The sequence below is a fragment of the Sinocyclocheilus anshuiensis genome, unplaced genomic scaffold (genome assembly GCF_001515605.1).
Source record: "Sinocyclocheilus anshuiensis isolate Anshui unplaced genomic scaffold, SAMN03320099.WGS_v1.1 scaffold776, whole genome shotgun sequence".
Classification (NCBI taxonomy): domain Eukaryota; kingdom Metazoa; phylum Chordata; class Actinopteri; order Cypriniformes; family Cyprinidae; genus Sinocyclocheilus; species Sinocyclocheilus anshuiensis.
In genome coordinates this window covers 881,577-905,388 of record NW_015555808.1, presented here as the reverse complement: position 1 = coordinate 905,388, position 23,812 = coordinate 881,577, and the positions used below count along the sequence as shown (strand labels likewise).

The 23,812-nt window shown below is 37.1% G+C and overlaps 2 protein-coding genes across 2 annotated transcripts in view; one reads left to right on the top strand and one right to left on the bottom strand.

The window, feature by feature from the left end:
- The window catches only part of LOC107675039 (atypical kinase ADCK3, mitochondrial-like), a 38,182-nt gene extending 31,520 nt beyond the window's left edge, over positions 1-6,662 (bottom strand). The window contains exon 1 of the mRNA XM_016469231.1: positions 6,561-6,662. The gene's annotated coding sequence lies outside the window, so the exon portion shown is untranslated. The remainder of the gene's footprint in view (positions 1-6,560) is intronic.
- A 3,982-nt stretch (positions 6,663-10,644) lies between these two features.
- LOC107675080 (inositol-trisphosphate 3-kinase B-like) overlaps positions 10,645-23,812 on the top strand; it is a 30,776-nt gene continuing 17,608 nt past the window's right edge. Inside the window, exons 1-2 of the mRNA XM_016469288.1 lie at positions 10,645-10,899; positions 12,992-14,210. Coding sequence (XP_016324774.1) covers positions 13,179-14,210 — 1,032 coding nt within the window. The 5' untranslated portion in view covers positions 10,645-10,899; positions 12,992-13,178. The remainder of the gene's footprint in view (positions 10,900-12,991; positions 14,211-23,812) is intronic.

Below are 23,812 nucleotides of genomic sequence, written 5' to 3'. Positions count from 1 at the left end.
ACTAAGGAAAACAAATAAGTTTTTAGCAAGGACTTAAAAACAGACAAAGAAGGGGCCATTCTAATCTCTAAAGGTAGGGTATTCCAGAGTCGTGGCCCTGCCACCGCAAATGCACGCTCCCCTCTACGCTTAAGCCTAACGTGAGGGACCACCAACAAGGCCTGGTCACAGGATCGTAGGCTTCTAGACGGAGTATAGAAGTAAAGAAGGTCAGATAGATAGACAGGAGCTTGGTTATGTAGGGATTTATATACAAAGAGGAGAATTTTAAAGTCTATTCTCTGACAAACCGGCAACCAGTGTAGAGATCTAAGAATTGGAGTGATGTGTTCATGTTTACGACACTTTAAAAGAAGTCTGGCCGCAGCATTTTGGACAAGCTGAAGACGCGCAATTTGAGATTTAGATATACCGCAATATAAAGAATTGCAGTAATCTAGACGAGACGTAACGAACGCATGAACAGCCATTTCTAGAGTTTTTGGAGTGAGAAAGTTTTTAACTTTAGACAGTAAACGAAGCTGATAGAAACTGGACCCAATGACAGAAGAGATATGTTTATCAAATTTTAAATGCTGGTCGACTAGAATACCTAGGTTCCGCACCCGCGAGGATCTAAAAACGGATAAACTTTCTAACTCAGGGCTTATACACTGAGAGTTATCATTTGGACCGAAAACAATTACCTCGGTCTTGTCTTCATTTAGGAAGAGGAAATTTTGGGCTAGCCATGATTTAACCTCTAAACATTTCAGAAGAGAAGTAATCGCAGTGGAATTGTTTTTTAAATAAAGATCACACAACAGAAGTGCGCACTCTCTCCCTCTCTCTCGGTTCAAAATATCGGTTATCGGTCTACTTGATCTGTAATAATCGTATCAGCATCGGCCTTGAAAAACACATATCGGTCGACCCCTAGTAAAAATAAATGACGTTTATAGTGAATGCCCCTATAAATAATTTAGTTTTAATCCAAATGATGCGTGCTAAGTGAGCGAACATCAATGAAGTTCAAGTTCATTTTATTTGTAGAGCACATATACAACAGCCACCAGGCTGACCAAAGTGCTTTCCAGAAGAGCAACAATTTTACCACATACACAGAGAACAAACCAGACAAAAATTTAAAACCGCACATTTAAAAATTACCATATCACAGTAGTCAATACACTAAGGAAAACAAATAAGTTTTTAGCAAGGACTTAAAAACAGACAAAGAAGGGGCCATTCTAATCTCTAAAGGAAGGGTATTCCAGAGTCGTGGCCCTGCCACCGCAAATGCACGCTCCCCTCTACGCTTAAGCCTAACGTGAGGGACCACCAACAAGGCCTGGTCACAGGATCGTAGGCTTCTAGACGGAGAATAGAAGTAAAGAAGGTCAGATAGATAGACAGGAGCTTGGTTATGTAGGGATTTATATACAAAGAGGAGAATTTTAAAGTCTATTCTCTGACAAACCGGCAACCAGTGTAGAGATCTAAGAATTGGAGTGATGTGTTCATGTTTACGACACTTCAAAAGAAGTCTGGCCACAGCATTTTGGACAAGCTGAAGACAGTGGTATCGGCGTTTGGTATCGGGGCATTTTAACGAGTACGAGTACAGGAGCTCAGTATCGGGCCCGATACCAGTATCGGTGCATCCCTAGCAAAAACCAAACAAAAACACACCCAGAGAGTGCACGCATACAATGAGATGTACGTTAAACTACAGTTTGAGCACATTTAGTTCACGCTTCCACTGCGTGTCAATTAAAATATATTTAGAATTGCTCCAAAATACAATATACCCCCTTATGACTTGTCTTTTATATTTATATAATATGATAAGAGTTTAAAACACACAGAGTTCAGGTTTTTTCTCCAAATATCAGTAAGATTGCAAAAGTGATATTTATAAGAGTCCAATAAACAAGAAGTTCATATAAATTGACTTACATTTTAGACAAGTTCGTCAACGAAAATGGTTTCAAACAAAGCCACAGTAGAACAGTTTTGCGTCTCTGAGCAACACACAGTGGTGTTTCGTTACTGAATCAATCAGCCGTTTGAACAAATCAGTTGAATGAATGATTCAATGAGTCAATGACTCACTCATGCAGTGATTTGCCACCACCTACTGACTTACATTTAAAGTATATTTTCCTTTTTTCCCCAAAATCACTTCAAATATCAGTATTCAACGTTTTTTTTTATTTTTTATTATTTATGCATTTGTAACTGCAGGTTAACTGCATTCATGTCCCGCGTTAAACAGTCTGTAAATGCCTGTAACGCTGTGCGTTTCGTTGTGAAAGTGAAACTACTTTGTTTGGCCTTCCAAAAGAGGACACAACTAGAAATCAGTGGTTAAGTTGTATTTACAACACTGTTCCGGAACAGTTCAACCCAAATATTCAGATGTGTGCAGCGCATTTTATGAAGGATGAGGACTGTTTCCTGAGAGAGTAGCCTACAATGCGGTGTCTGTTTCTATAAAGTGGGGCAATTCCAACCTTGGAAAGACAGTCTGGTGCTTACAGCCTGTAAGTAAGTTTTCATATTTAAAGAATTTGCCACTGACGATTCAAACGCGAGTTTTGAGCAGTGTAGAGTAGTGCTTGTAGTTTGTCATTTCTCCGATCACAAATGCAGACATGGTTTTATGTTTACGCAGCGCGATACGCAACGCAACGTGTAAAAAGACAGTATAAGTCATTATAATAAGTAATTATGTCCCCACTGGATGCAACGAATGCCTCGTTTATAATGGGGTTTATTGGTTTTGTCTCGTCGCTGGCATGGCATCACAATATGGTAAGGGGCGTAACATTTCCGTCACACGCTTGAGGTATTCGGCCAATCACAACGCACTGGATAGCTGGCCAATGAGAGCACACCTTGCTTTTCAGACCGATGAGCTTTGTAAAAATCGACGCGTTTCAGAAAGGCGGGGCATAGAGGAGAAACAATAATGTACATTATGTGGAAAATAATGTGTTTTTTTAACCTTAAACTGCATAAACACATTACATTACACCAAATACACAAAATAATGTTCTTTTTAGCAACGTCATATGACCCCTTTAAGAATTTGATACAAAAGATAACGTACACATTTAATTAGGTTAGAAAAAAACTGGCCTTATCAAGGTACAAATGCCCATAAAAGGTATAAATTTAAACTTATTGGAATTTCTGTTACTCCTGCAAACTAACCACCGCACAGAATATGAAGAATATCAAAAGCTTTGGGAGTCAGCGGTCCACGGCAGTCCTAAACCTGCCAAAACATGAGCACAAGAACATGCTCAGCAAAATAGTCAAATTATCGTTATCTACTAAATTAATTTTTTGTCATCATCGCACACTCCTAGTAAGCACCACTGTAAAACTTCATGATGAAAGGGTTATTATTCTGTATTATGCCAGCTCACCACTATAAAACGTTCTTTACTTACATAGCAAGGTGGAAAATGCAGCAGTAAACACTTCGGAGTGCAGACACAAACAAGCTTAGGGATGGATGAGAGCTTGACTCTCCTGTAAATAAAGGGCTTTAAACGGACTCTTTCCTGACGTAAAGGTTTGCCTACAAGGAAAAAGCTCTCAAAAAGACCTTGAGCAACTTGGCGGGATATAAACACACCTCATGTGTGAAAACAGGTCAAAATTCAATGTTCCGTAACATTGTAGTCACATACTTAATTCTGCAACGTGATCATCCCTTAGTAGCCGACCGGAAGATATGACACTAGAAAACAAGGAAGTATTTTGTTTTCATTTTAAAAGCAGTCTGGCTCTGGAGCATTCAGTACTGTTACATGCGGAGAGAGGTTGCACATGCCTGGACATATCTGCATATTTGCACCTGAGACATTTAGCATTTTAAACTGACAATGCTTACTGCAAACACTAAACGCACTGCTGGTTAACAAAGGTGTACATCGCCTAAGCTTCAGAGACCCACTGTGGCACAATTGCAACATGTTTAAGGCAACTGAATATACAGACTTACATTCAATAAGCGTCAAACTACAACACCATTCAAAATTTTGGAATTTGTTAACTTTCACTTTTTTTAAAGGGACAGTTCAGCCAAAAATTCTGTCATTAATTAATCACCCTCATGTCGTTCCAAACCTGTAAGATCTTCATTCATCTTCTGAACACAAATTAAGATATTTTGGATGAAATCCGAGAGCTTTCTGACCCTGTATATACAGCAACGCAATTGACACATTCAAGGCCCAGAAAGGAAGTAAGAACATCGCTAAAATGGTCCATGTGACATCAATGGTTCAACCTTAATTTTATGAAGCTACAAGAATACTTTTTGTGCGCAAAAATAACTTTATTCAGTTTCTTCTCTTCCGTGTCAGTCTTCGACGTGCGTTCACAAGAGTATCACGACGCACCCCACTGCAATGATGCTGCAGAAATGCAACAATTGACCTTTGTTTTGCACACTTTATGTTATTCACATTCAGTAAATTATTTTTCAGCTTAGCCAAATGAATTTTGTAAAGCATCAGAGGACCCTGAAATCAACATACTTAAGTTTCAGCCTTTTAACTTACTGGAAAGGCTCACAGAGGTCAATTCACCAGTGCTACAGGCTTCTATGGAATGGGTGGTCAGTGAGATGTAGGGATATTTAACACATTAAATGCAAAAACTTTGCAAATGTGATGCTTGAAATCAATGAAAATATCTGTGTATGATATTAATGACTATGCATAAAGTTCTACAAAGAAAGTGTCAGATAATCTTAGGCCATCTCATATCTTTCAACTGTCAACGCCCTCTCATTTCCTTCACAGCCAAAACAATGGCTGCTCCTCCCCAAAACAGGACAGGCCTCTTAATACATCACACACTGAGGTGTCAAGACATTTTAGGACACCCTCTTCTATGGCAAGGTAATCACAGCTGTTATGTCATATAGAAGCGGAACATGAGTGATGACAGGTTGAAATATGCTTTGAGATGCAGGACATGTGGCAGGAAATCACCAAGAGGCCACACTAGTATAAGTGAACCCAAACAATATATGAAAATCACAGCCAATCAGACAGTTTGTTAGGGGAAACACCCCTTTTCTTTCTTTTTGTTTGCATGAGGTCAGGTTGTGAGTTACTGAACCAAAAACAAGTGGCACATGGTTCCTAGTTAATAATATGTTAACAGGATTGTTGACACAATCATATCTGACAATCGTTCATAAATATTTAAATTCATTATATCTATAAATACATCAATAATCAAATATAATAATACATTAATATATACTAAAATTCACTAATTAAGCATATTATAAAACTGCATTTATATATATTAAATGTATATAAATTATTAAAATAAGCAATTATTTTTATAAGTTAATTGTCATCTGCCTGCCTGTTGCATTAGTTGCATTTGCAGTGAAGCAATAATGCAAAAAGAAAACAAGCTACATTAATTGTGCCCTGCATTCGGGTCATTTAAGTTAAATTCTAGGCCAGTGCTTACGTTTAGTATCCAAGCAGCTCTGCAAAAAAAGATGATAAACAAAGATTTGGCTTAAGGCTTACAGGTTTTACAAAGAGGAGATCTCCACAACAGCTGCCTTTATTTCATTAACACATCTCTGAGCTTGCTTTGCATAAACTGCACAGAATGGCCTGCAAAAAAATTATTTTTATTTTAGTCAGTATCGTGGTTTTGTTTTCCTTTAAAAATATCTAAACATCCTTAAAATGAGACAATTGTACTTAAGAAGCAAATTTATGTGAGACTTTTTTTAACCTTTCAGGAAATATATTTTGAACTACACTTATCTTTTACATAACTGGCAAACAGTTTTTTTGTAGTTGTGAGCATTTTTCTTTTTAGAATTATGATTATTCTTCAATTAGTTTGCAAATAGGGTAAGAAAAATCAACTTAATTCAAGATATATTATCTTGCCTCTCAAATGTGAAGACGTTTAGATATATTCCCTGGAAAACAAGACAAAATACTGATTAAGATAAAAATAAAAATAAATCATGCATGTCATATCTCAACTTGTTTGTGCCAACGCTTACTGTTTTGCATGAATTCCAGCACAAAATATAACCTGCAATCCTAGAGCAGAGCATTTAAACAGGAAGGGAAAATGTGTAGTGTAAACAGATCTTGTGCTTTGACAGAGTTTTGCATACCAATGAACAGCGTAATTAATAGATTACACAATATTACTGCAGAGTTGTTTAGTTAAAGGAATTTTAAAAGGCCAATATATAAATGTTCCCACTACCACGTGGACAGAATCAAAACACATGCACAATGCACGTGTAACCTCACCAATCTATATGTACAGAAATATTATATACATGTAAAATATGATTCGAGTTCAGATCAACGCGTGATAGGAAGCATGCAACAAACGACACGTGAGTTTTGCCCTGCCCTCCGGAGGTCTCTGGGCACGCCACTGTTCTAAAGTACACGTTGCTTAAAAACAATCCGCGCTCTTTTCATTCCAGATTATCAATCAATTAGTAATATACCTTAATGTAAATTTATTCATCCTAAGAATTGAGATTTATTGGTACTTACCCCCAGAATAGGCAAATATGTGGCTGTGCTCACTGTCCAGCTCTCTTTGCGTCCATGAGGTGAGAGCTGTTTACCCTTCTCAAGTGTGCTTGACAGAGCTGTTTGGCTCCTCCTCCAGTCGGCTGCAATTGGTTACTCAGTAGATGCGACGCCACAAGAAGGCGGTGCTTAGAAACTTTATCTGCGATTTTATTGGTTCTGTTCTTCTTCACTCAACGAAACTGCTGACAAACGTTTGACATAAAACACTCAGGACATTTTAACCGTTATATTATGCGATAGTAAACTAGTGATGCGCCTCAATAACAATGTTTTACAAAATTAATTGTAATAATACAAATAATAATACAAAAGTGATTAATTTGGTCTGTCTGATGCGATCACTATTTTGATTGTTTATTATTAGTTATTCATGAGCAGTTGCGTCACGAGAATTAAACCGATTACTACTGCAGTTTTTAACAAATTATACTGCTGAATTTACGCATAATTCAATTTCAAAACAACATAATGCCCATACTTGGTCCTTTACTGCCATCTAGTGGTTCAAAATCCCTTCGGTTGGCCCAAAACCATTAAAAACAGAGGCGATTATTGCCCCAACATAATTCACAGAAACTGAAAAGCATGTGTCTGAATCTAACAAAAATATGCTAATCAATAAATAGCTATTTATACTGCCTGACAGGAGACTATATAATTGATCCTGCAATGCAGGGTATTTTGTGTGGAATTTTTTTTTTTAAGTGACTAAACTGTTATTGATTCTATTCTATTCTATTCTATTCTATTAATAAAATATTAAAATATAGTTGCATTTACTGTGTTTTACCGCTAGGTGGAATACATGTCATATATTATGATTCTGTGATGAGTAGCGTCCTCAAATATTAGATGACAAATATGAATTTTCCTTTATTCATTTGTTTATTGAATTTAATGAAGACAATTTAATCTATAATCAATGACATGTTAAAACTCTAAATTAAAGCTGAGTTTTTTTCCCCATAGGTTAGTCTACTGTTCCGTGTTGCCTATATTGTGGCCTGCATGTTGAAAAAAAGTGCTTTACTGGATGAAGCTGGACACTACACTTAATGAAACATAAACTTATCAAACATACTGTGTGTTGACATAAAGTAAGCAATAACTTGTGTGGGAAAATAAGCATTTGCAATGGTGCATCAACATAATACATTTAGATATATGCAAAGCTTTGTAGAGACCATTTCTCACACTTCTTCTGCAAGGCAGAATCATCAACTAATGCAATACTCAAATATTATTAAGTAATTTTAACAAACGTGTTTTAATGAAAGACCATCATTGTGCAACTTCTCAGTCTTAATGCTTATTTATTTTAATGTGGGCATAGCTGATTTCTTTCTAACTCATTTGAAATTAATATATATGAGCTCTACGACTGCACGGTCATGACTTTATAGCTGCTGCAGTTGATAGGGAAATGTTGGTGGAAATGAATTATGTTGGCTTGAGGGCTCACATGTTGCCCATATCCTGAAACTTCGAAAGATCTGAGACAGCTCTATACTTTAAAGAAAGGAATCTTATTGTTGAACATGGTCATGCACTCCGTCTCAATTATAGAGGATGGAACATTTATTTTCATACCACCTATCTGCAAGCCCGTCTCATTCAAATCAGAGTGGCCACCGAAGCATTATATTTTCCATCCACTTTACTCGTGCATATGACACACTTTCCTTTGTTCGGTGGAGCTGGTCATCAGTGCATCAGAGCGAAAGAGAGACAATCAGAGTGATGTTATCATACTGTACATTGGGAGCAGTAATAGGAATTATTGTGGTAGGTGAGCTATTCTATTCTATTCTATTCTATTCTATTCTATTCTATTCTATTCTATTCTATTCTATTCTATTCTATTCTATTCTATTCTATTCTATTCTATTCTATTCTATTCTATTCTATTCTATTCTATTCTATTCTATTCTATTCTATTTGATTCTATTCTATTCTATTCTATTCTATTCTATTCTATTCTATTCTATTAATAAAATATTAAAATATAGTTGCATTTACTGTGTTTTACCGCTAGGTGGAATACATGTCATATATTATGATTCTGTGATGAGTAGCGTCCTCAAATATTAGATGACAAATATGAATTTTCCTTTATTCATTTGTTTATTGAATTTAATGAAGACAATTTAATCTATAATCAATGACATGTTAAAACTCTAAATTAAAGCTGAGTTTTTTTCCCCATAGGTTAGTCTACTGTTCCGTGTTGCCTATATTGTGGCCTGCATGTTGAAAAAAAGTGCTTTACTGGATGAAGCTGGACACTACACTTAATGAAACATAAACTTATCAAACATACTGTGTGTTGACATAAAGTAAGCAATAACTTGTGTGGGAAAATAAGCATTTGCAATGGTGCATCAACATAATACATTTAGATATATGCAAAGCTTTGTAGAGACCATTTCTCACACTTCTTCTGCAAGGCAGAATCATCAACTAATGCAATACTCAAATATTATTAAGTAATTTTAACAAACGTGTTTTAATGAAAGACCATCATTGTGCAACTTCTCAGTCTTAATGCTTATTTATTTTAATGTGGGCATAGCTGATTTCTTTCTAACTCATTTGAAATTAATATATATGAGCTCTACGACTGCACGGTCATGACTTTATAGCTGCTGCAGTTGATAGGGAAATGTTGGTGGAAATGAATTATGTTGGCTTGAGGGCTCACATGTTGCCCATATCCTGAAACTTCGAAAGATCTGAGACAGCTCTATACTTTAAAGAAAGGAATCTTATTGTTGAACATGGTCATGCACTCCGTCTCAATTATAGAGGATGGAACATTTATTTTCATACCACCTATCTGCAAGCCCGTCTCATTCAAATCAGAGTGGCCACCGAAGCATTATATTTTCCATCCACTTTACTCGTGCATATGACACACTTTCCTTTGTTCGGTGGAGCTGGTCATCAGTGCATCAGAGCGAAAGAGAGACAATCAGAGTGATGTTATCATACTGTACATTGGGAGCAGTAATAGGAATTATTGTGGTAGGTGAGCTATATATTAGCAGGTCAGTTAAAGAACTGGCTTCATTTCTTCCTTTCTGACCTTTGACAGAGTCTAGGCCTATGGTTTTCATGAACATACATCAGAGAAGACATTCCCACTGAGCTACTAAGACCCTTCTTCTGCTTAGTTGGTGAGTCATTCAAACTACAAATACAGGTTGTTAAAAGAATTTATGGGTAACACTTAACAACTTTCATTAATAATATCAGCACATATAACTACAATATACAATGCTTAACAGCGAGGATGCAATTAAATTCTGGATTGAGAACGACTACACATTATATTAAGAATCAAATATTGAAAATGTAAGTAGAGAGAAAGAGAGCAAGATAGATCTTTTGGTTGTATCTTTTGTTATAACCTGCTAATCATATATTATTATATAATTAATATATTTTTATATCAATATTAAATATTTTAAAGTGGGTATATCAGTTCATATATAAAATATACAAAACTACAAATACATTAATATAACTATAATACAATAATTATGTAAAACACAATTTTTATTTTAAATTAATGTTTGCATTATTATGTTTCACTTGAATATATAAATATTATACATATACACAGACACATAAATATTCATAATATAAATAAAATATAAATATACATAAATAAAATACATGTAATTATAATACAATAATTAAATATTAATTAAATTGCTATTTGCATTATATATGTTTCTCTGTAATATATATATATATATATATATACTACTATAATATATATTACAGCTTAAGCCTCAATATAAAAACATACATTCAGTCAAGTGGGTGCAAACTGCAAACCTTTGGTAGATTTGTTAAATAGTCGTAAACAAAACAAGAAACCAAACAAGCATCCATATATTCAGCAGTCTAGTTAATAAAGTAATAAATCAAATGGAGCTCTTCTTTTCTGAGCTGAAGTCTTAGACATCAAGCCTCGTTCTTCCCCTTGTGCTCAATGTGCGAAAGAGCTCAGGGAGGCTCTGCCTGTTCTGTTGAATTCAGACTCACTGTCATTTTAACTTCCTTCCTGCCTTTTGTACATTAAATAAACACACGGCTCTTACGCGAGGTGTCGAACAGCTCGTGTGATACACAGTAACACAGTTACATTGCTTTAAATTGGCGAAAGAACTCTTGGAATGTAACAGCAGCGGAGCAGCTCTAGTTGTTATTCTGCTACGTGTCCCGAATTCGCGAATCCGCGCCTCAGCGACAATTTAAGCAACAGCGTCTGCAACAAGGAGACTTGTTGGTAAGCATCCGACTTTAGTGTGACATGCTGTAAAAGTTAACTTTTTAGAAACATCTGCATAAAGGAGACCTAAAACAGTCAGACTCAACTATCTGACTTAACGAAGTGTATTGAGAGAGTAGCAGAGCTCTGTTTAGTTTATGGCACTGTAATAATGCAAGCGTTTTCTATTCGGGGTTTATTATTAAGGGGTTGTTGAGACATCTTAAAGAGTGATGACAATAGAAAGTGTATGTTTTATGTACCGCTGTTCTGAAAACTGATTAAAAAACGATGAAAATATAGAAAAACTGCCTAATATTCACTAAGTGTAAGGTGTGAATGTATATGAATGTGTTTTACCTCTGCAAGAACTGTGATAAAGTTTTATCCTTGAAAAAAAACGTCACTATCCATGTATGTTCTTATTATTTATGTATTTCTTATACATAATAATCCCAATGGAATATCATTTTTCTTGGAATAAGAGTGTGGCAAATGCTTCTACTGTGTTCACAAGAGAGTGAGCACGTGTTTTCCAGCTCATTCAAATTCAGTGAATGCCAAAGGGTGGGCAGTTCAGTGAAGGGCTTTTATTGAGATGCTTTAAAGACTCAGGAGAGTAATCTTTTCTTGTATCAGATTAGTTCATATAAACCCTCTGCTGCTTTATGATCCTCTGTGATGATGAATGGCTTTTTTAGCTGTGAAACACAAACAGTGTGGTACACCAGTGACGTGGGATGCCTCAAGATGCATTTGAATTGTTAGAGCAATAATGGACCGTTAAAAAAACACTTAAAAGGGTGGTGGTTGGGTAAAGAGAGAGGAGGTGCATTCCAACTTTGACCTCTCCCCTTCAATTTAAAATGCAGGGCACAATGTGTCCGTCCCACCTGACTTCTTAGTCAAAGCATGTGATGTTTATCTTGACTCTACGTAAGGCATCGCTATTTAATCGAACAACCGAATTCATCTTGAAGAGGTGGATGTTTCAATTCGCATATGGTTGCTGGAAGGTGAGCATCCTGACAGAGTGCTTAGGAAAATTATATATTTGCAACTAAACAGTTTCTATATAGATATATTTTGCTGCTTTCTTTGGGTGTGTTGATCCTCGGATCATTTGCCTCAACTGCAAAAATAATTAGTCCCACTTGGAAAACTTGCAGGAAATTGTTCTGGTTCATTATGAAATCATTTGCCTCAGCCTTTGAGTTAATCAAATTTCAATGCACCAGTTAAATTAAACTTTTTCCCATGTCGTAGCTTTTGCTATAAATGGAAGCAGCTAATGGATACCTCACTGACTGTTTTTCCTTAAGATCCTCAGATGCTTAACATCAGCAGGGTTGAGGCCTCACAAACATCGCTGTTAGTAAAAAGACACAGGTACTTTTTTTTTGGTATGTGAAAATTAATGTACATCATTATCTTTTCGTTTACAGACTGGCAAGACACATTAAATGCGATATAAGCATTATGGTATTTGAAATGTATTATTGTTATTATTATTTTGTATGAAGTTGTATTGTATTACATCCTCAGTCGTTCTCTTTTCCAGGCGAAGACATAAAAGGTTATGTTATGTTGAAAGGTTATATCTGATCAGTTCTGTGTATGTTTCTGCAAATGGAAAAAGGTATTTTGTCTGACGCACTTAAAACTGTGGGTTCATAACATGTAGACTCCCCTGACTGAATAAGCAGTGTGATTTAGTGAAGATTATTCAGACAAATAAATGAGCTAGTATTAGTCAGAAGGACAAGCAAAACTTGCAGTGTCTCACTACAGAAGCCAACGGAAACATCTTGATAGCAATCAAAACCAACACAATTATAAAAATATCTGGTGATCAGCAGAAGGTGTTTACATTTAACAATAAAAAAAACAAATTTATTGTCTGTATTTCAGTAGGCGTTTAATGCAAATGAATATGACGACAGTGACCACAATAAGGCACTTTTGCATTTCTGAAATGCCCTCACGTTTACTGAATTTATTCAGGCAGTCTTGTTATCATAGCCATCACATTCAGTGTTTTGCACAACAGTACGCTAACCATTAAAACGTGATATTCTCTATTTAAACCATCTCTTGTGCTTTGTTTCAGCGCTCTGCTAAAGGATAAACCAGTAGTGGATATAATATGTGAATGAGGAAAGGAGTCTGGGATTGTAATCTATTCTACGTGTCAGCTTTCCTTGGTTCCTATTAACAATGGTTGGCTCAAAAGTCCAATGGACTTTGGATGAGTAGACCTAAATGGGAGCAAAAACGGACAGAGTCAGTCTGCCACTATGGCAGCTTATGCTCTGAACAGCCTGATAATGATGAAGCCCAACAACCTGACCAATAAGAGCAGCCCACGGACAGGAAGGCCTGTGCTCTCAGTGCCCAGTCGTTCTACATTTAGCCCGGTGCTTGGGGGCAGTGGAGGTCCCTGCCCTGGGTCAGCAGGAAAAACCTTCGTCTTCCCAACAGGTACCGGTTCCAGTTGTCAAAGGGCACATTCACCATGTCGACTGCCGGAATCGCTGGGTGTGCATGTGGGAAGTCGTGTGCGAAGACTAAGCGGGTCCGGCCTGGAGGACGAACAGGAGAACGAAGAACGCCATGCCGCTCAGCAACTTGAGCGCCACAAGGAACTGCAGAACGTGGAGGTGAACAAGAAGGTGGACCTGTTTGAGGCCCAAATATCGGCTCAACAAAGCCCACGGATTTCTAGGAAAACTCCCCTGAATTCTGTCCCTGTCCAACTTGCCAATCTCTCCTTAAACCCAGAGAAAACACTTGTGACGCAGTACAAGGATCACTCAATGGGGATCCCCAAAGAACTGCAAAATGGAAAGCGCTTCTCTGGCATGGAGGAGGGGCTGCAGGTCAGCGGTGAAGAGAAGGACGGGGCTGACCCAAATACAGAAGAGGGCTGCCCACTTGAAAGCACATCAGCACGAACTAAGAGCAAAGCTGACAGCCCTACTTGCAATCACTCCAGGACTTCATCAGAGGCAAATAAGTGCTCAGCATCTTGGACTGAGGCATGTTTGACAAAGGCGGAAGTTGAGCCAAAAGAAACCCAGACAGAGCCCGACGGGGTCAGTCCAGAGGTAGGCTCCATCCCCGCTGTCATTATTACGGACCACGGCATGGAGGTCAGTGGGGAGGGCAAGGAGCCCCAGGTTAGTCCTCAACCTTACAGAGCCATGAGGAAGCTCTCCTCTTCTTCTGCCTCGTCAACGGGATTCTCCTCTTCCTGGGAGGAATCAGAGGATGATATTTCCAGCGACACAGAGCGGTCCCCAGCCTTCCTGCAGACACAACAGAAAGCGGTAAGACCACCTGTTATACACTGTTCTCTTTTATACTTAATTTATTGGCTTTTGTAGACAGTACAGTGGATAATTGACAGGAAAATACAGTGTCAGAAAAGAAATGTGCAAATATTGCACCTTTAATGGTACAGCAGCTTGTCATTTGGACAGTACTCTTAAGGGACAGCTTTGTATTTTATTTACCCCTAAAAGGTGCATCTTAGCACCTTAGAGTAGTAATAAGTACTCTAAAAGTGCTACTATGCTTTTTTAAGGGGGAAAATAAGGTAAAAGTTGTCCTTTTAAGGGTACTTTCCCAAGGTACAATTTTTGCAAATTTTTTCTGGGAGTGTACAGGAAGCCAGACAGGACCGGGACTTGAACCAGGTTTCACATGATAACTAGGGTTGGGTATTTTTTATTACGATACCGGTAACAAATCAATACTTGTAAAATGGTACCGGTGCCTAAAGGTGTCTGAACCGATACTTAAAAAAAATAAAATAATTACCCAAAATAGGATGGATTGGCCATTATTGAGCGCTATAAACACATTTAATGTCTGTTTCATTCATATTGGACGCCAGAGGGTGCCCTTGCGCAGAAACTACACATGTGCATCACAGAAGGAATAGAACTCAGGAAATCCCTAAAATGGACAAAGGCATTGCTATCATTGTAACTGAGTAAACAGAAGATATAAATGTTTAGAAATGATAAAACAAAGACAATAAACACTCGACTGCGACCTTGTATAGTTTATGTGTCATTCAAGCCATCTTTGGTATTTTCATCATAATTAAGTATATTTATAATCCATTGCTAATCGACATAGCCTTTTTACCATATGCTTTTTACAGTATAGAACATATTTTCTGCCTCATTCTGTGACAAGAAGCCACATCAGATCACAAAAGGAAACAGTTGTGGAGTAAAAACGTTATAGTGTTCTCTTTTGTTGGACAACAGGTTTAGAAACGCTCCTCATTGCAAGTCATTACAAGGGAAGTTTAGCTTTAGGCATTTTTAATTTAAGAATGTTTAGCTTAGCTAGCTAACGGTATCTACCTGCTGCCATCAGAGCAAGTGTAATTGCTGCATTCACGCGCTCCTCGGATGCTCTCATTTCCCGAGTTGTGCTTTTAAGTCGGAATGTGAAAACAACATGGACACTTGCGTTACTACAAAGATGTGTTGGATTTGTATTATTAGAGCTTTCCGACTTGCGTTCGTGAATTTTCTCAGTCGGTAAATTATTTTTCACGTGCGGTGCCAGTGATCCTTACATCCGTTTCGGAGAACCAGAGAACAAATATTTCAATCGATCGTTCAAGCATTTAAGTGGCACCGAAATCTGCATTCTGATTCGGTTCTAGTACATACCGGTTACATAGGTATATGGCACCGGGTTTACCCAACCCTAATTGATCACATATGTCTGGTGCTACGCCCTTCTGTGCCACAACTCCGACAACCTGTCCTTATTTTAATTCAATCACTCTGATTGTGTAAGACACAGTGGTTTGATGGGTTTCCAGCAAATGTAGCTTACATTTATGAATTTAACAGACACAGTAATCAAAAGTGACTTACATTACAGCCAAGGTATATGTATTATCAGCTCATCCATTTCCTAGGAATCGAACCCATGACCTGGGTATTGGTAGAGCCATGCTTCACTGTTTGAGCTACAGGAATGCTTACGAAATTTGATGTTGTTGCTATCAGACACAAATGCTTTTTAGATGTCTTCAGTTTCTCTGTTTGGCAGAACTACTTTCAGGGGTGTAGGTTTTACCTTAGAAGTGCTTATACACGTACCGGTCAGTCCCACAAGTTATGCATTCTCGACTTCCTCCATTGCATTCACACTGTGCTTACGCTCTCCTGCTCAGGGCTCGTCTGTATTCACCCTGAGTAACTGTTGACATTCTCACATACAAAGGTACTTCTGTGTCCTGCTGTCAGATGGACTTTTTTCTCTGACTTTAGTTGGCCGCCCTTTAAACAAAGTACAAAAGAAGAGTGAGGAAACAACAGCGGTGTATAAAGTTAGCGACAGCAACTTTTCCATTGGTTCATACTCTAAATTTTATTCATGATTTGTCATGAAGTGGTTACATGGAAATAAACACTTTAGTTGTATGTTATGTGTTTTATTAGCTTTTCAAACAAAAACATTCATTATAAGTAAATGAAACATGGAGACCTCATAGTCAACAGCATTAGCAGCTATATAGAATTCATCTTATACCTCAAGCGTATACAATCATATGCTGCACAAGTGACACGTGTGACGCACTTTCTAGGGTGTTACGCTTGTCTCTGCGACGTTTGCCCTCGTGAGAATGTGTGGGCCCGCCTATTTAGGCATGTTGCGCTTGCAGGCACATCAAGAGACCCTGCGGCTAGCGTGCTGTTACAGAGAAGCTCATTGTTTAGACATGGATGTCACACAGTCCTCCAGCCTCACACTAAGTTGTAGAATAATGTGGCTCTGCTTGCCACACAGGCTCTACCCCGCAGGGCACTTTATGTGACGTCTATTCCTTATAAACACAGTGGAGGAGAGCAAACATCCTATTGTACCATCTGGAGGAATGATAGCACTCATAAAAGATTGTTTAACTATTCACAGTGATCACAAGGGTGAGATCACTTGATAGCCTTGAACTTCTGCGATGTAATCTTTGCTGTTCCCGGACATGTGTATTTATAATGGAATGGCTTTGGTTTTGGAGGGCAGAATGTACTATCAGAGCCGCATGTTGTTGGGATTCAGGGAACAGTCAATTAAAGTGAGCTATTTAATGCTCACTTTACTGGTCTGAATAATGTATACTAGTTAATGACCTTTAACTAAAAAAGGTGCATGACAAGTATTTGTGAAAAACGTTATTTTAATTAGCTTTCTCAAAAGTGACTAGTCGATTAGCATGTCAGCAATGCTGCTAAAAAGAATTCTAGTTTTTTGTTTGTTGGTTTTGACATTTTAGTGGCACGGCGCTTTAATTTGCATGGTGGGAACAAGACCAAGAAAAGCCAAGACTCGCGACTCGTGTTGCCCGAGATATATGTGCTATATCTTCGAAGTGCGAAGATTTTTATGACAGTCTGTAAGGTTAAAAATTGTTTTATTTAAAAAAAAATGTGAGAACGTTGCACTCTATTCTATTCTGTTTTGCTCTATGTAGCCGTTTTATGTGACAGCAACGTTGTATGTGAAATGTGTCTGATCGGCAACAGTTGAACTTGAAACCAGAATAATAAAGATAATAATACAAGTGGGTTTCCTTACAAAGGATTAGTCGACTGTGCCGTGACAGATGGACTCGGGTTCAAGTCGGTCCAAGGTCATATTCTAGTACTGTTCACCCTCTGTATCTCTCCCTTTACTTTCCAGTTGCTTCTAAATTGTCCTGTGTAATAAAGGCAAAAAGTCAGTAAATAAAAATAAGTAGTTCTGCACATCCCTAGATTATGTTCACACACAAATTTATTCTATATATAAATATATTATATATTCTTGTGCTTATTTATATATATATATATATATATACAAGAAATATCTGTGGCTTGGCTTTCTTTTCTTAAGCTAGCCTTGTAGGAAAGCCCTTTGGCTCACATTGTGTACTTACTGTTGAAATATTCTGTGGTCATTTCAGTTTTTTATTCACTCGGTGAATCTGAGGGATCACAAGAGGCTTTTCAAAGGGTTATAACTAAAAATCATTAAACAGATGCTTTCAATGATCTCATTCTTTCTTCCAAAACAGGTTTATCTCACATTTCATGTTTCTGCTTAGCCTCTCACCACACACAGTAACACGGTCTGGGGTGAAATTCATGAGCAATAAACATATCTGTGTTCATTTTACTCTACAAACACTTGCAGCATGGTTTCTGTTTTGTGAGCAGCACCAGCCCTTCGGAAAATTTAATGGTGATTAAAAACCACAAACTTGTTATCAGTGCTTTCGGTCAAACATGTGACCCAGAAAAGTTTCCAGTGGGCTTGCCTTTTAAGCGCTAATGGCGGTGTGTTGTGGTTTAGTACTGCTAATTACGTCCCTTGTGCTCAGCAGAGGGGATCCCTCAAGCACGGTTCCTTTGACAGCTGTTGCACATTTCACTTCACTGAGACTGCAAACTCATACATTTTTTGGATCTCCAAATGTTTTCGAATAGCACAGAAAGTGAAACTATACCACAGATGAGTTTCTCAAGATTAAATTTTCCCTGCACTTCTTCCTTGCGACCAGGTTAAAGGTGTGTCGCCAGGATGTGTTTAGGGAATGCACCTGGACTGGTTGTTAAGTGTGTAAAAATGCACCATTTGCTCTGCTTTGCTCCACTATTAAGAATAATTATCGGTGTGTATCTTTAAAAATGTTCTTCCTGTTGCTTTGACACACTTGCAATGCACTGTTGTTGTTAATGCGGCAAGTTCTTTTAATAAAGACGATCAGATACGCAAGATAACACTGTCCAAGAGGTGTGGTTCACTTTTCTGCATGCTCAGTAACTCCCCTGATCTGGTGTCTCCTTTTCCTGTGTCAATCAGATGAGGGAAGAACCCTTGTCTGTGTGTTTGTCTGTCTCTGCACAGAGGCTTGTGGTTACTTGCTCTAGCAAACCCAACAGCAAGTGTAGCCTAACCAAGCCTGCTGTGAGCAAAGCTGTGAGCATTTATATTGCACGTCTTTGTCACTTTTTGTTTATTTACCACAATGCCGAGCTGCATTTTATTGCATGATCCAGACAAGTTGTGTTACAATCAGTGGTTCTTATCTGGTATGTTGCAGGTCTGTTCTAATAGGAACAGAAGCTGAAAAAACAATGTTAAATGCAAATAACTAACCATATAATCATGTATAGTTAGGATAGCAAAATAAATAGGAATAATTAACTTCTATTAACATTCTTTCGCCCCACACAATATAATACAAAAACCTAACTCTACATACAATATAATATATAAAATATAATAAAATAAAATGCAACTAATCATATAATCATATGATTTGGGTAGCAAAATAAATAGGATTAATCAGATTCTAAAAGGAAAAAGAAAATACAAAAATCGTTCCCCCTACACAATATAATATAAAAATAGAAATAAAACAACAACAACAATAATAATAATAGTGTAAATAACAATATTATTTGAGTGTTGTACCACGTGATGTCCAGTGTAAAATCTGGGTCTTGAATTAAAACCTTTTAAAAACCACAGCTCCTATTGTAAAAACAGGAATATTTCTAGAAGTTATTTTATCTAATTGCCCGACACATCTTCGGTATGTAAAGTTCAAAAATAATGCTCTATTTGTTCTGCTTATGTAGGCCTTGATGTTGACTGTATTAGGTCAATATTGAAATGATGTTACGTTACATTAAAATGATTGGCAGTTTAATAAGCTCTGGCATATTAATGGTTGTTTTAACTCTAATATAAGCCCAACAGGTTTGAAAATTTATGTGAGAATTTGAATAAGGTATGATGAAGCATGTCTAGGCCTGTGGATCGCTGTAGGCTGCAGGCTACAGCAAGTGGGCGGACAGCTTTCTAGAGATAGTGTGTGTAGCACACGTTCATGTAAAAAAAAAATTGTGCAAACTGAATGAACACACTCACAGGCTGTTTATTGTTGGGAAATATTGTCGTTCTTAGAGCAATATCATGGACAGCATAAAATTATTTAATTATACCAAATAAGTCACCACTTTAGAGATCATGAATTGATTGGATAGTAAAAAGTGAGCATTATAAACTAAAAGGGAGCCAGTACAAATGTGTGTTTGCAGTGAATGGGTGCTATCAGAATGAGAGTCCAAACAGCTTATAAAAACATCAGAATAATCCACAAGTAACCCACATGACTCCATCAATTAATGTCTTGTGAAGTAAAAAAAAAAAACTGCATGTCTGTAAGAAACAAAACCATCAACTCGTTTTTAAATTCAAAACATTGCTTCCAGATAAAATACTGTATGAGTCCTCTATCCATAACTTTGCTTTCTCCAGTGAAAAAAACAGTAATAGTTTAAAACAGGTTTAGCAAATACTTTCATCCCGCCCCCATCATTCATTAGTCTAACTAACAGGTAGTCCTGCCCCAAACTTGCACCAATGGTTGAGCCAGAAAGTCCAAAAAGTCTTTTTAAGCCAAAAACTAAATGTACTAAAAGTGTGCATTGTTCAAATAAAGTATAAATGTTCAGCAACCAGATATAGACTGACAAAACAAGCCCTGTGTATTTGTTCAGTCTTAGCATAGCTTTGCTCCGAACTCTTACACTCCTGCAGCGGCGTGCGAGCCAACCCAGCACAAACAGTTTTTGTGTGAGGTTGATTCTATCACCCCAACTGTGAGCATACAAGTGCTGTAGCATGATACACTGGAGGATCTGAAGGCTACGAGCAATGGAAAATGTAACACCCCTGTGGTTGACGGTTGCCTGGCGACCAGCTGACGTCAAGGCATGCCTGGTTCAAACAGCTGGGGTTCTTAGCTGCAGCAGTGCTGCTGGAGGGAGCCGTTTCATACTGTATGCAACAGACAGGAAGTGCACCGGCCCCTTTTTTTTTGTTGTGCCGGCCACTTTTTTAACAACAGGCTTCACTTGTATGCATCGTAGAACACTTCAATAAGGGGAAACCAACCTACTACTACTAATGTGTGGTTGTTTACACTTAAAATGGGAGGAAAGAGCTCTAGATTTTTTTTTTAAGTTGTAGTTAGTTTTTTTTTTTTTTTTTTAGTTTTGCATGTTTTTCCATTTACCCCTACTAATTTTAAAAAGAAGAAGAGCCACAGAATGACATGAGCCATTCTTAGCACAGCTGGCTGCGATAAGGAATGTTATTGTGATTGTCTTTCTGAGAAACAGATGAGTGTAATGGTTTACTACTGGAAATGAGCAGTGAGCTACTTCTTTGATGCCCCCTGCACATCGCTACACTCTCTTGTAGTGGTAACTTTGATGTACAGGCGTAACCTACGGCCTGCAACTAAAACCTGCATGCCTATCCTTATTACATGTCTTGCTGGAATACTTGATTCCGATTGGTCAGTCATGGCATTTTGCACCGCTAAACTGTATAACTGACCATTGATTCAGGGAACTGATTTTATGTTCTTTTTCTTCTTAATAAATTAACCTTGAATCAAGTCAATATTTCATGCAGTTGTATAATTCACAAAATAATGTACAGTCAGTAGGCATTTGCTCTGATTCAAAACCATGCGAACTGCCTAAAACAGCATGAAACTTAATTATGCTAAGATATCTATATTTAAGGCAACATTGCATGCATAATTTTCAGTGTCCATAACCGGATATAGAGAAATTTAGTTCCAGTATAACAGAATAGAGACAGGCTAAATGAAAGTTTGCAAAAAAAACACTTTAGTATAGGGACCAGTTCTCACTTTTAACTAGTTGTTTATAAGCAAGCATGCATAGCATATCGGGGGTTTACTTATAAAGCACATATTCTGCATGACCATATTCTACATCCTTAATCCTACCCACTACCTAAACTTAACAACTACTTTATTAACTATTAATAAGCAGTAATCAGGAGTTTATTGAGGCAGAAGTCGTAGTTAATAGTTAGTTAATAGTGAGAACTGGACCTTAAAATAAAGTGCTTATAATGAGAGTATAGCTCCTAGCCATATCGGCCTAGAAAATCGCAACTTTTCATTTTCCGTCGGTCTTAGTACACGATGTAACTACAGAAGAGTCAAGTTTTAAATAGGAAAAATATAGAAACTCTTTGGTCATTTTTGAGCGAGATGCTAATGGTCTAATCAGATTCAATGATCTATGCTAAGCTGCAGCTAAAAGTGCTACCGCCAGACCCGGAGACCGGCTGAATGGATTCGAAAACGGTAAAACTCAACTGTTTAACTCTAGGGGAGTTAGAAAATGAGCCTATTTTCAAAAATAGTGGAGTGTTCCTTTAAATAAAGTAAAATGTTCAATGAACCTAATCAATTTGAGAAATGAACACAATTAATATATAAGACACCTAAGACACCTTGTTTTAGACATATTTTAAGGTATTGCATGCATTAGTGAAGGCAACAAACTTCCTGAAAAATGTATTCAAGTTGCGAGAGAAATGTTGATTATATATAAACATATTTAATTGAATAAAAAGTATAAAAATAATAATGTATTATATAAAAAATATAACACTGTATAATAAAATATAGATTTAAAACAGCAGAATTGAATTTTGTTTGCTTTATTGACAGACTATTTTCCTGTTTAACACTGTAAAGCTTTTGACAATCTGTATTGTATGAAGCGCAATATAAGTAAAGGTAAAAAAAAAAAATGCAGTGTGATTAAACATTTATTGTTTTAATCAAAATATGTGTGCTTTTATGCTTATTGGTGAATCATAGCATTAGCTTAGCAACCTTTTAACATGTTGAGTCTCTTGCGTTGCTATTTGTGTAGTTGCTGCATTTGTAGTGTTTCAAATCGGTCACACGTGAGGTTCGATTACAGTTAGAATGCTGTCTATGTAAGCAGCTCCCTATGTAGGCAGTAGACAGCTCACTATGTTCTGAAGCAGAGCTATTATGTTGTGTACATTATCCCTTACACAGAGCAGACCCACCCCTTCACAACTCCATTATACAGTACGTCATCTTCAAACAAGGAAATATGTGAAGACGGTGTATTTTATTTAAATAAATCCCATAAGGAGCAAGTGATACAGCTTTCTGCTTAGCGTCTTATAACAGCTTTACTCCTTTGTGTACATTAAGGTGCAGTAAATGGCAGTTTAATGGGAGGTCTTACTTCTGTGAAAGAGCTTTCCTGTCATTGATAGGAAAAGACCGGTTTCAGGACAAGCAGGAACAGCTATGACATGCTTTGAAAGGGCAGGAGTGTCAAGAAACGTGACAATGTAGTTTTCAACTGTCAAAGGGGAATTCATGGTAAATAATACTCTCTTGATTTCTGACATGTGTTGAGCTGTATATCCTCCTACTGTAAATCCTGTAAAAGTATTGAAGAGTCTAGCTGAACCTAATTTCTTGACTCTTTATTTCATGCACGTTTGAACAGACATGGTCTGATGCAATTTAGACATGTACCTGACTTGCTGATGGAAACTTGTACCTCAGGATTTTCAAGATACAGATGCTGATCTGAAATGTCTTACCTTTTCCTGAAAAAAGCACTACGCTTGAGCATATCATATCATTTAAAGTGCCATTTACTCAAAAAGAATGAACAATATGTACAAATACACACCTGAAGATCATCTTTCTAGCCTAAAGCAAAACAACTAGCCCTCATGTCTTTGTCAGGCTCAGGTCACAATACTATTTGTATCCTGATCTATACCTCTCTGATATTGTTTTTTAATTGAGTATTTAAAATAAAAATGGAATAATACAATATGCAATGTAACTGTACTTAATTAATTTGCATTGTATACAGATTTGTATCTATATATTCAGACTTAAAACTATATATTCTGATTAACATTTAAATATTCAGACTTGTAAATATATATTCAGATTTATTATATATTCTAATTTTATATAATTATTTCCTCTTTGGTGCTTCATTTTATATATATATAT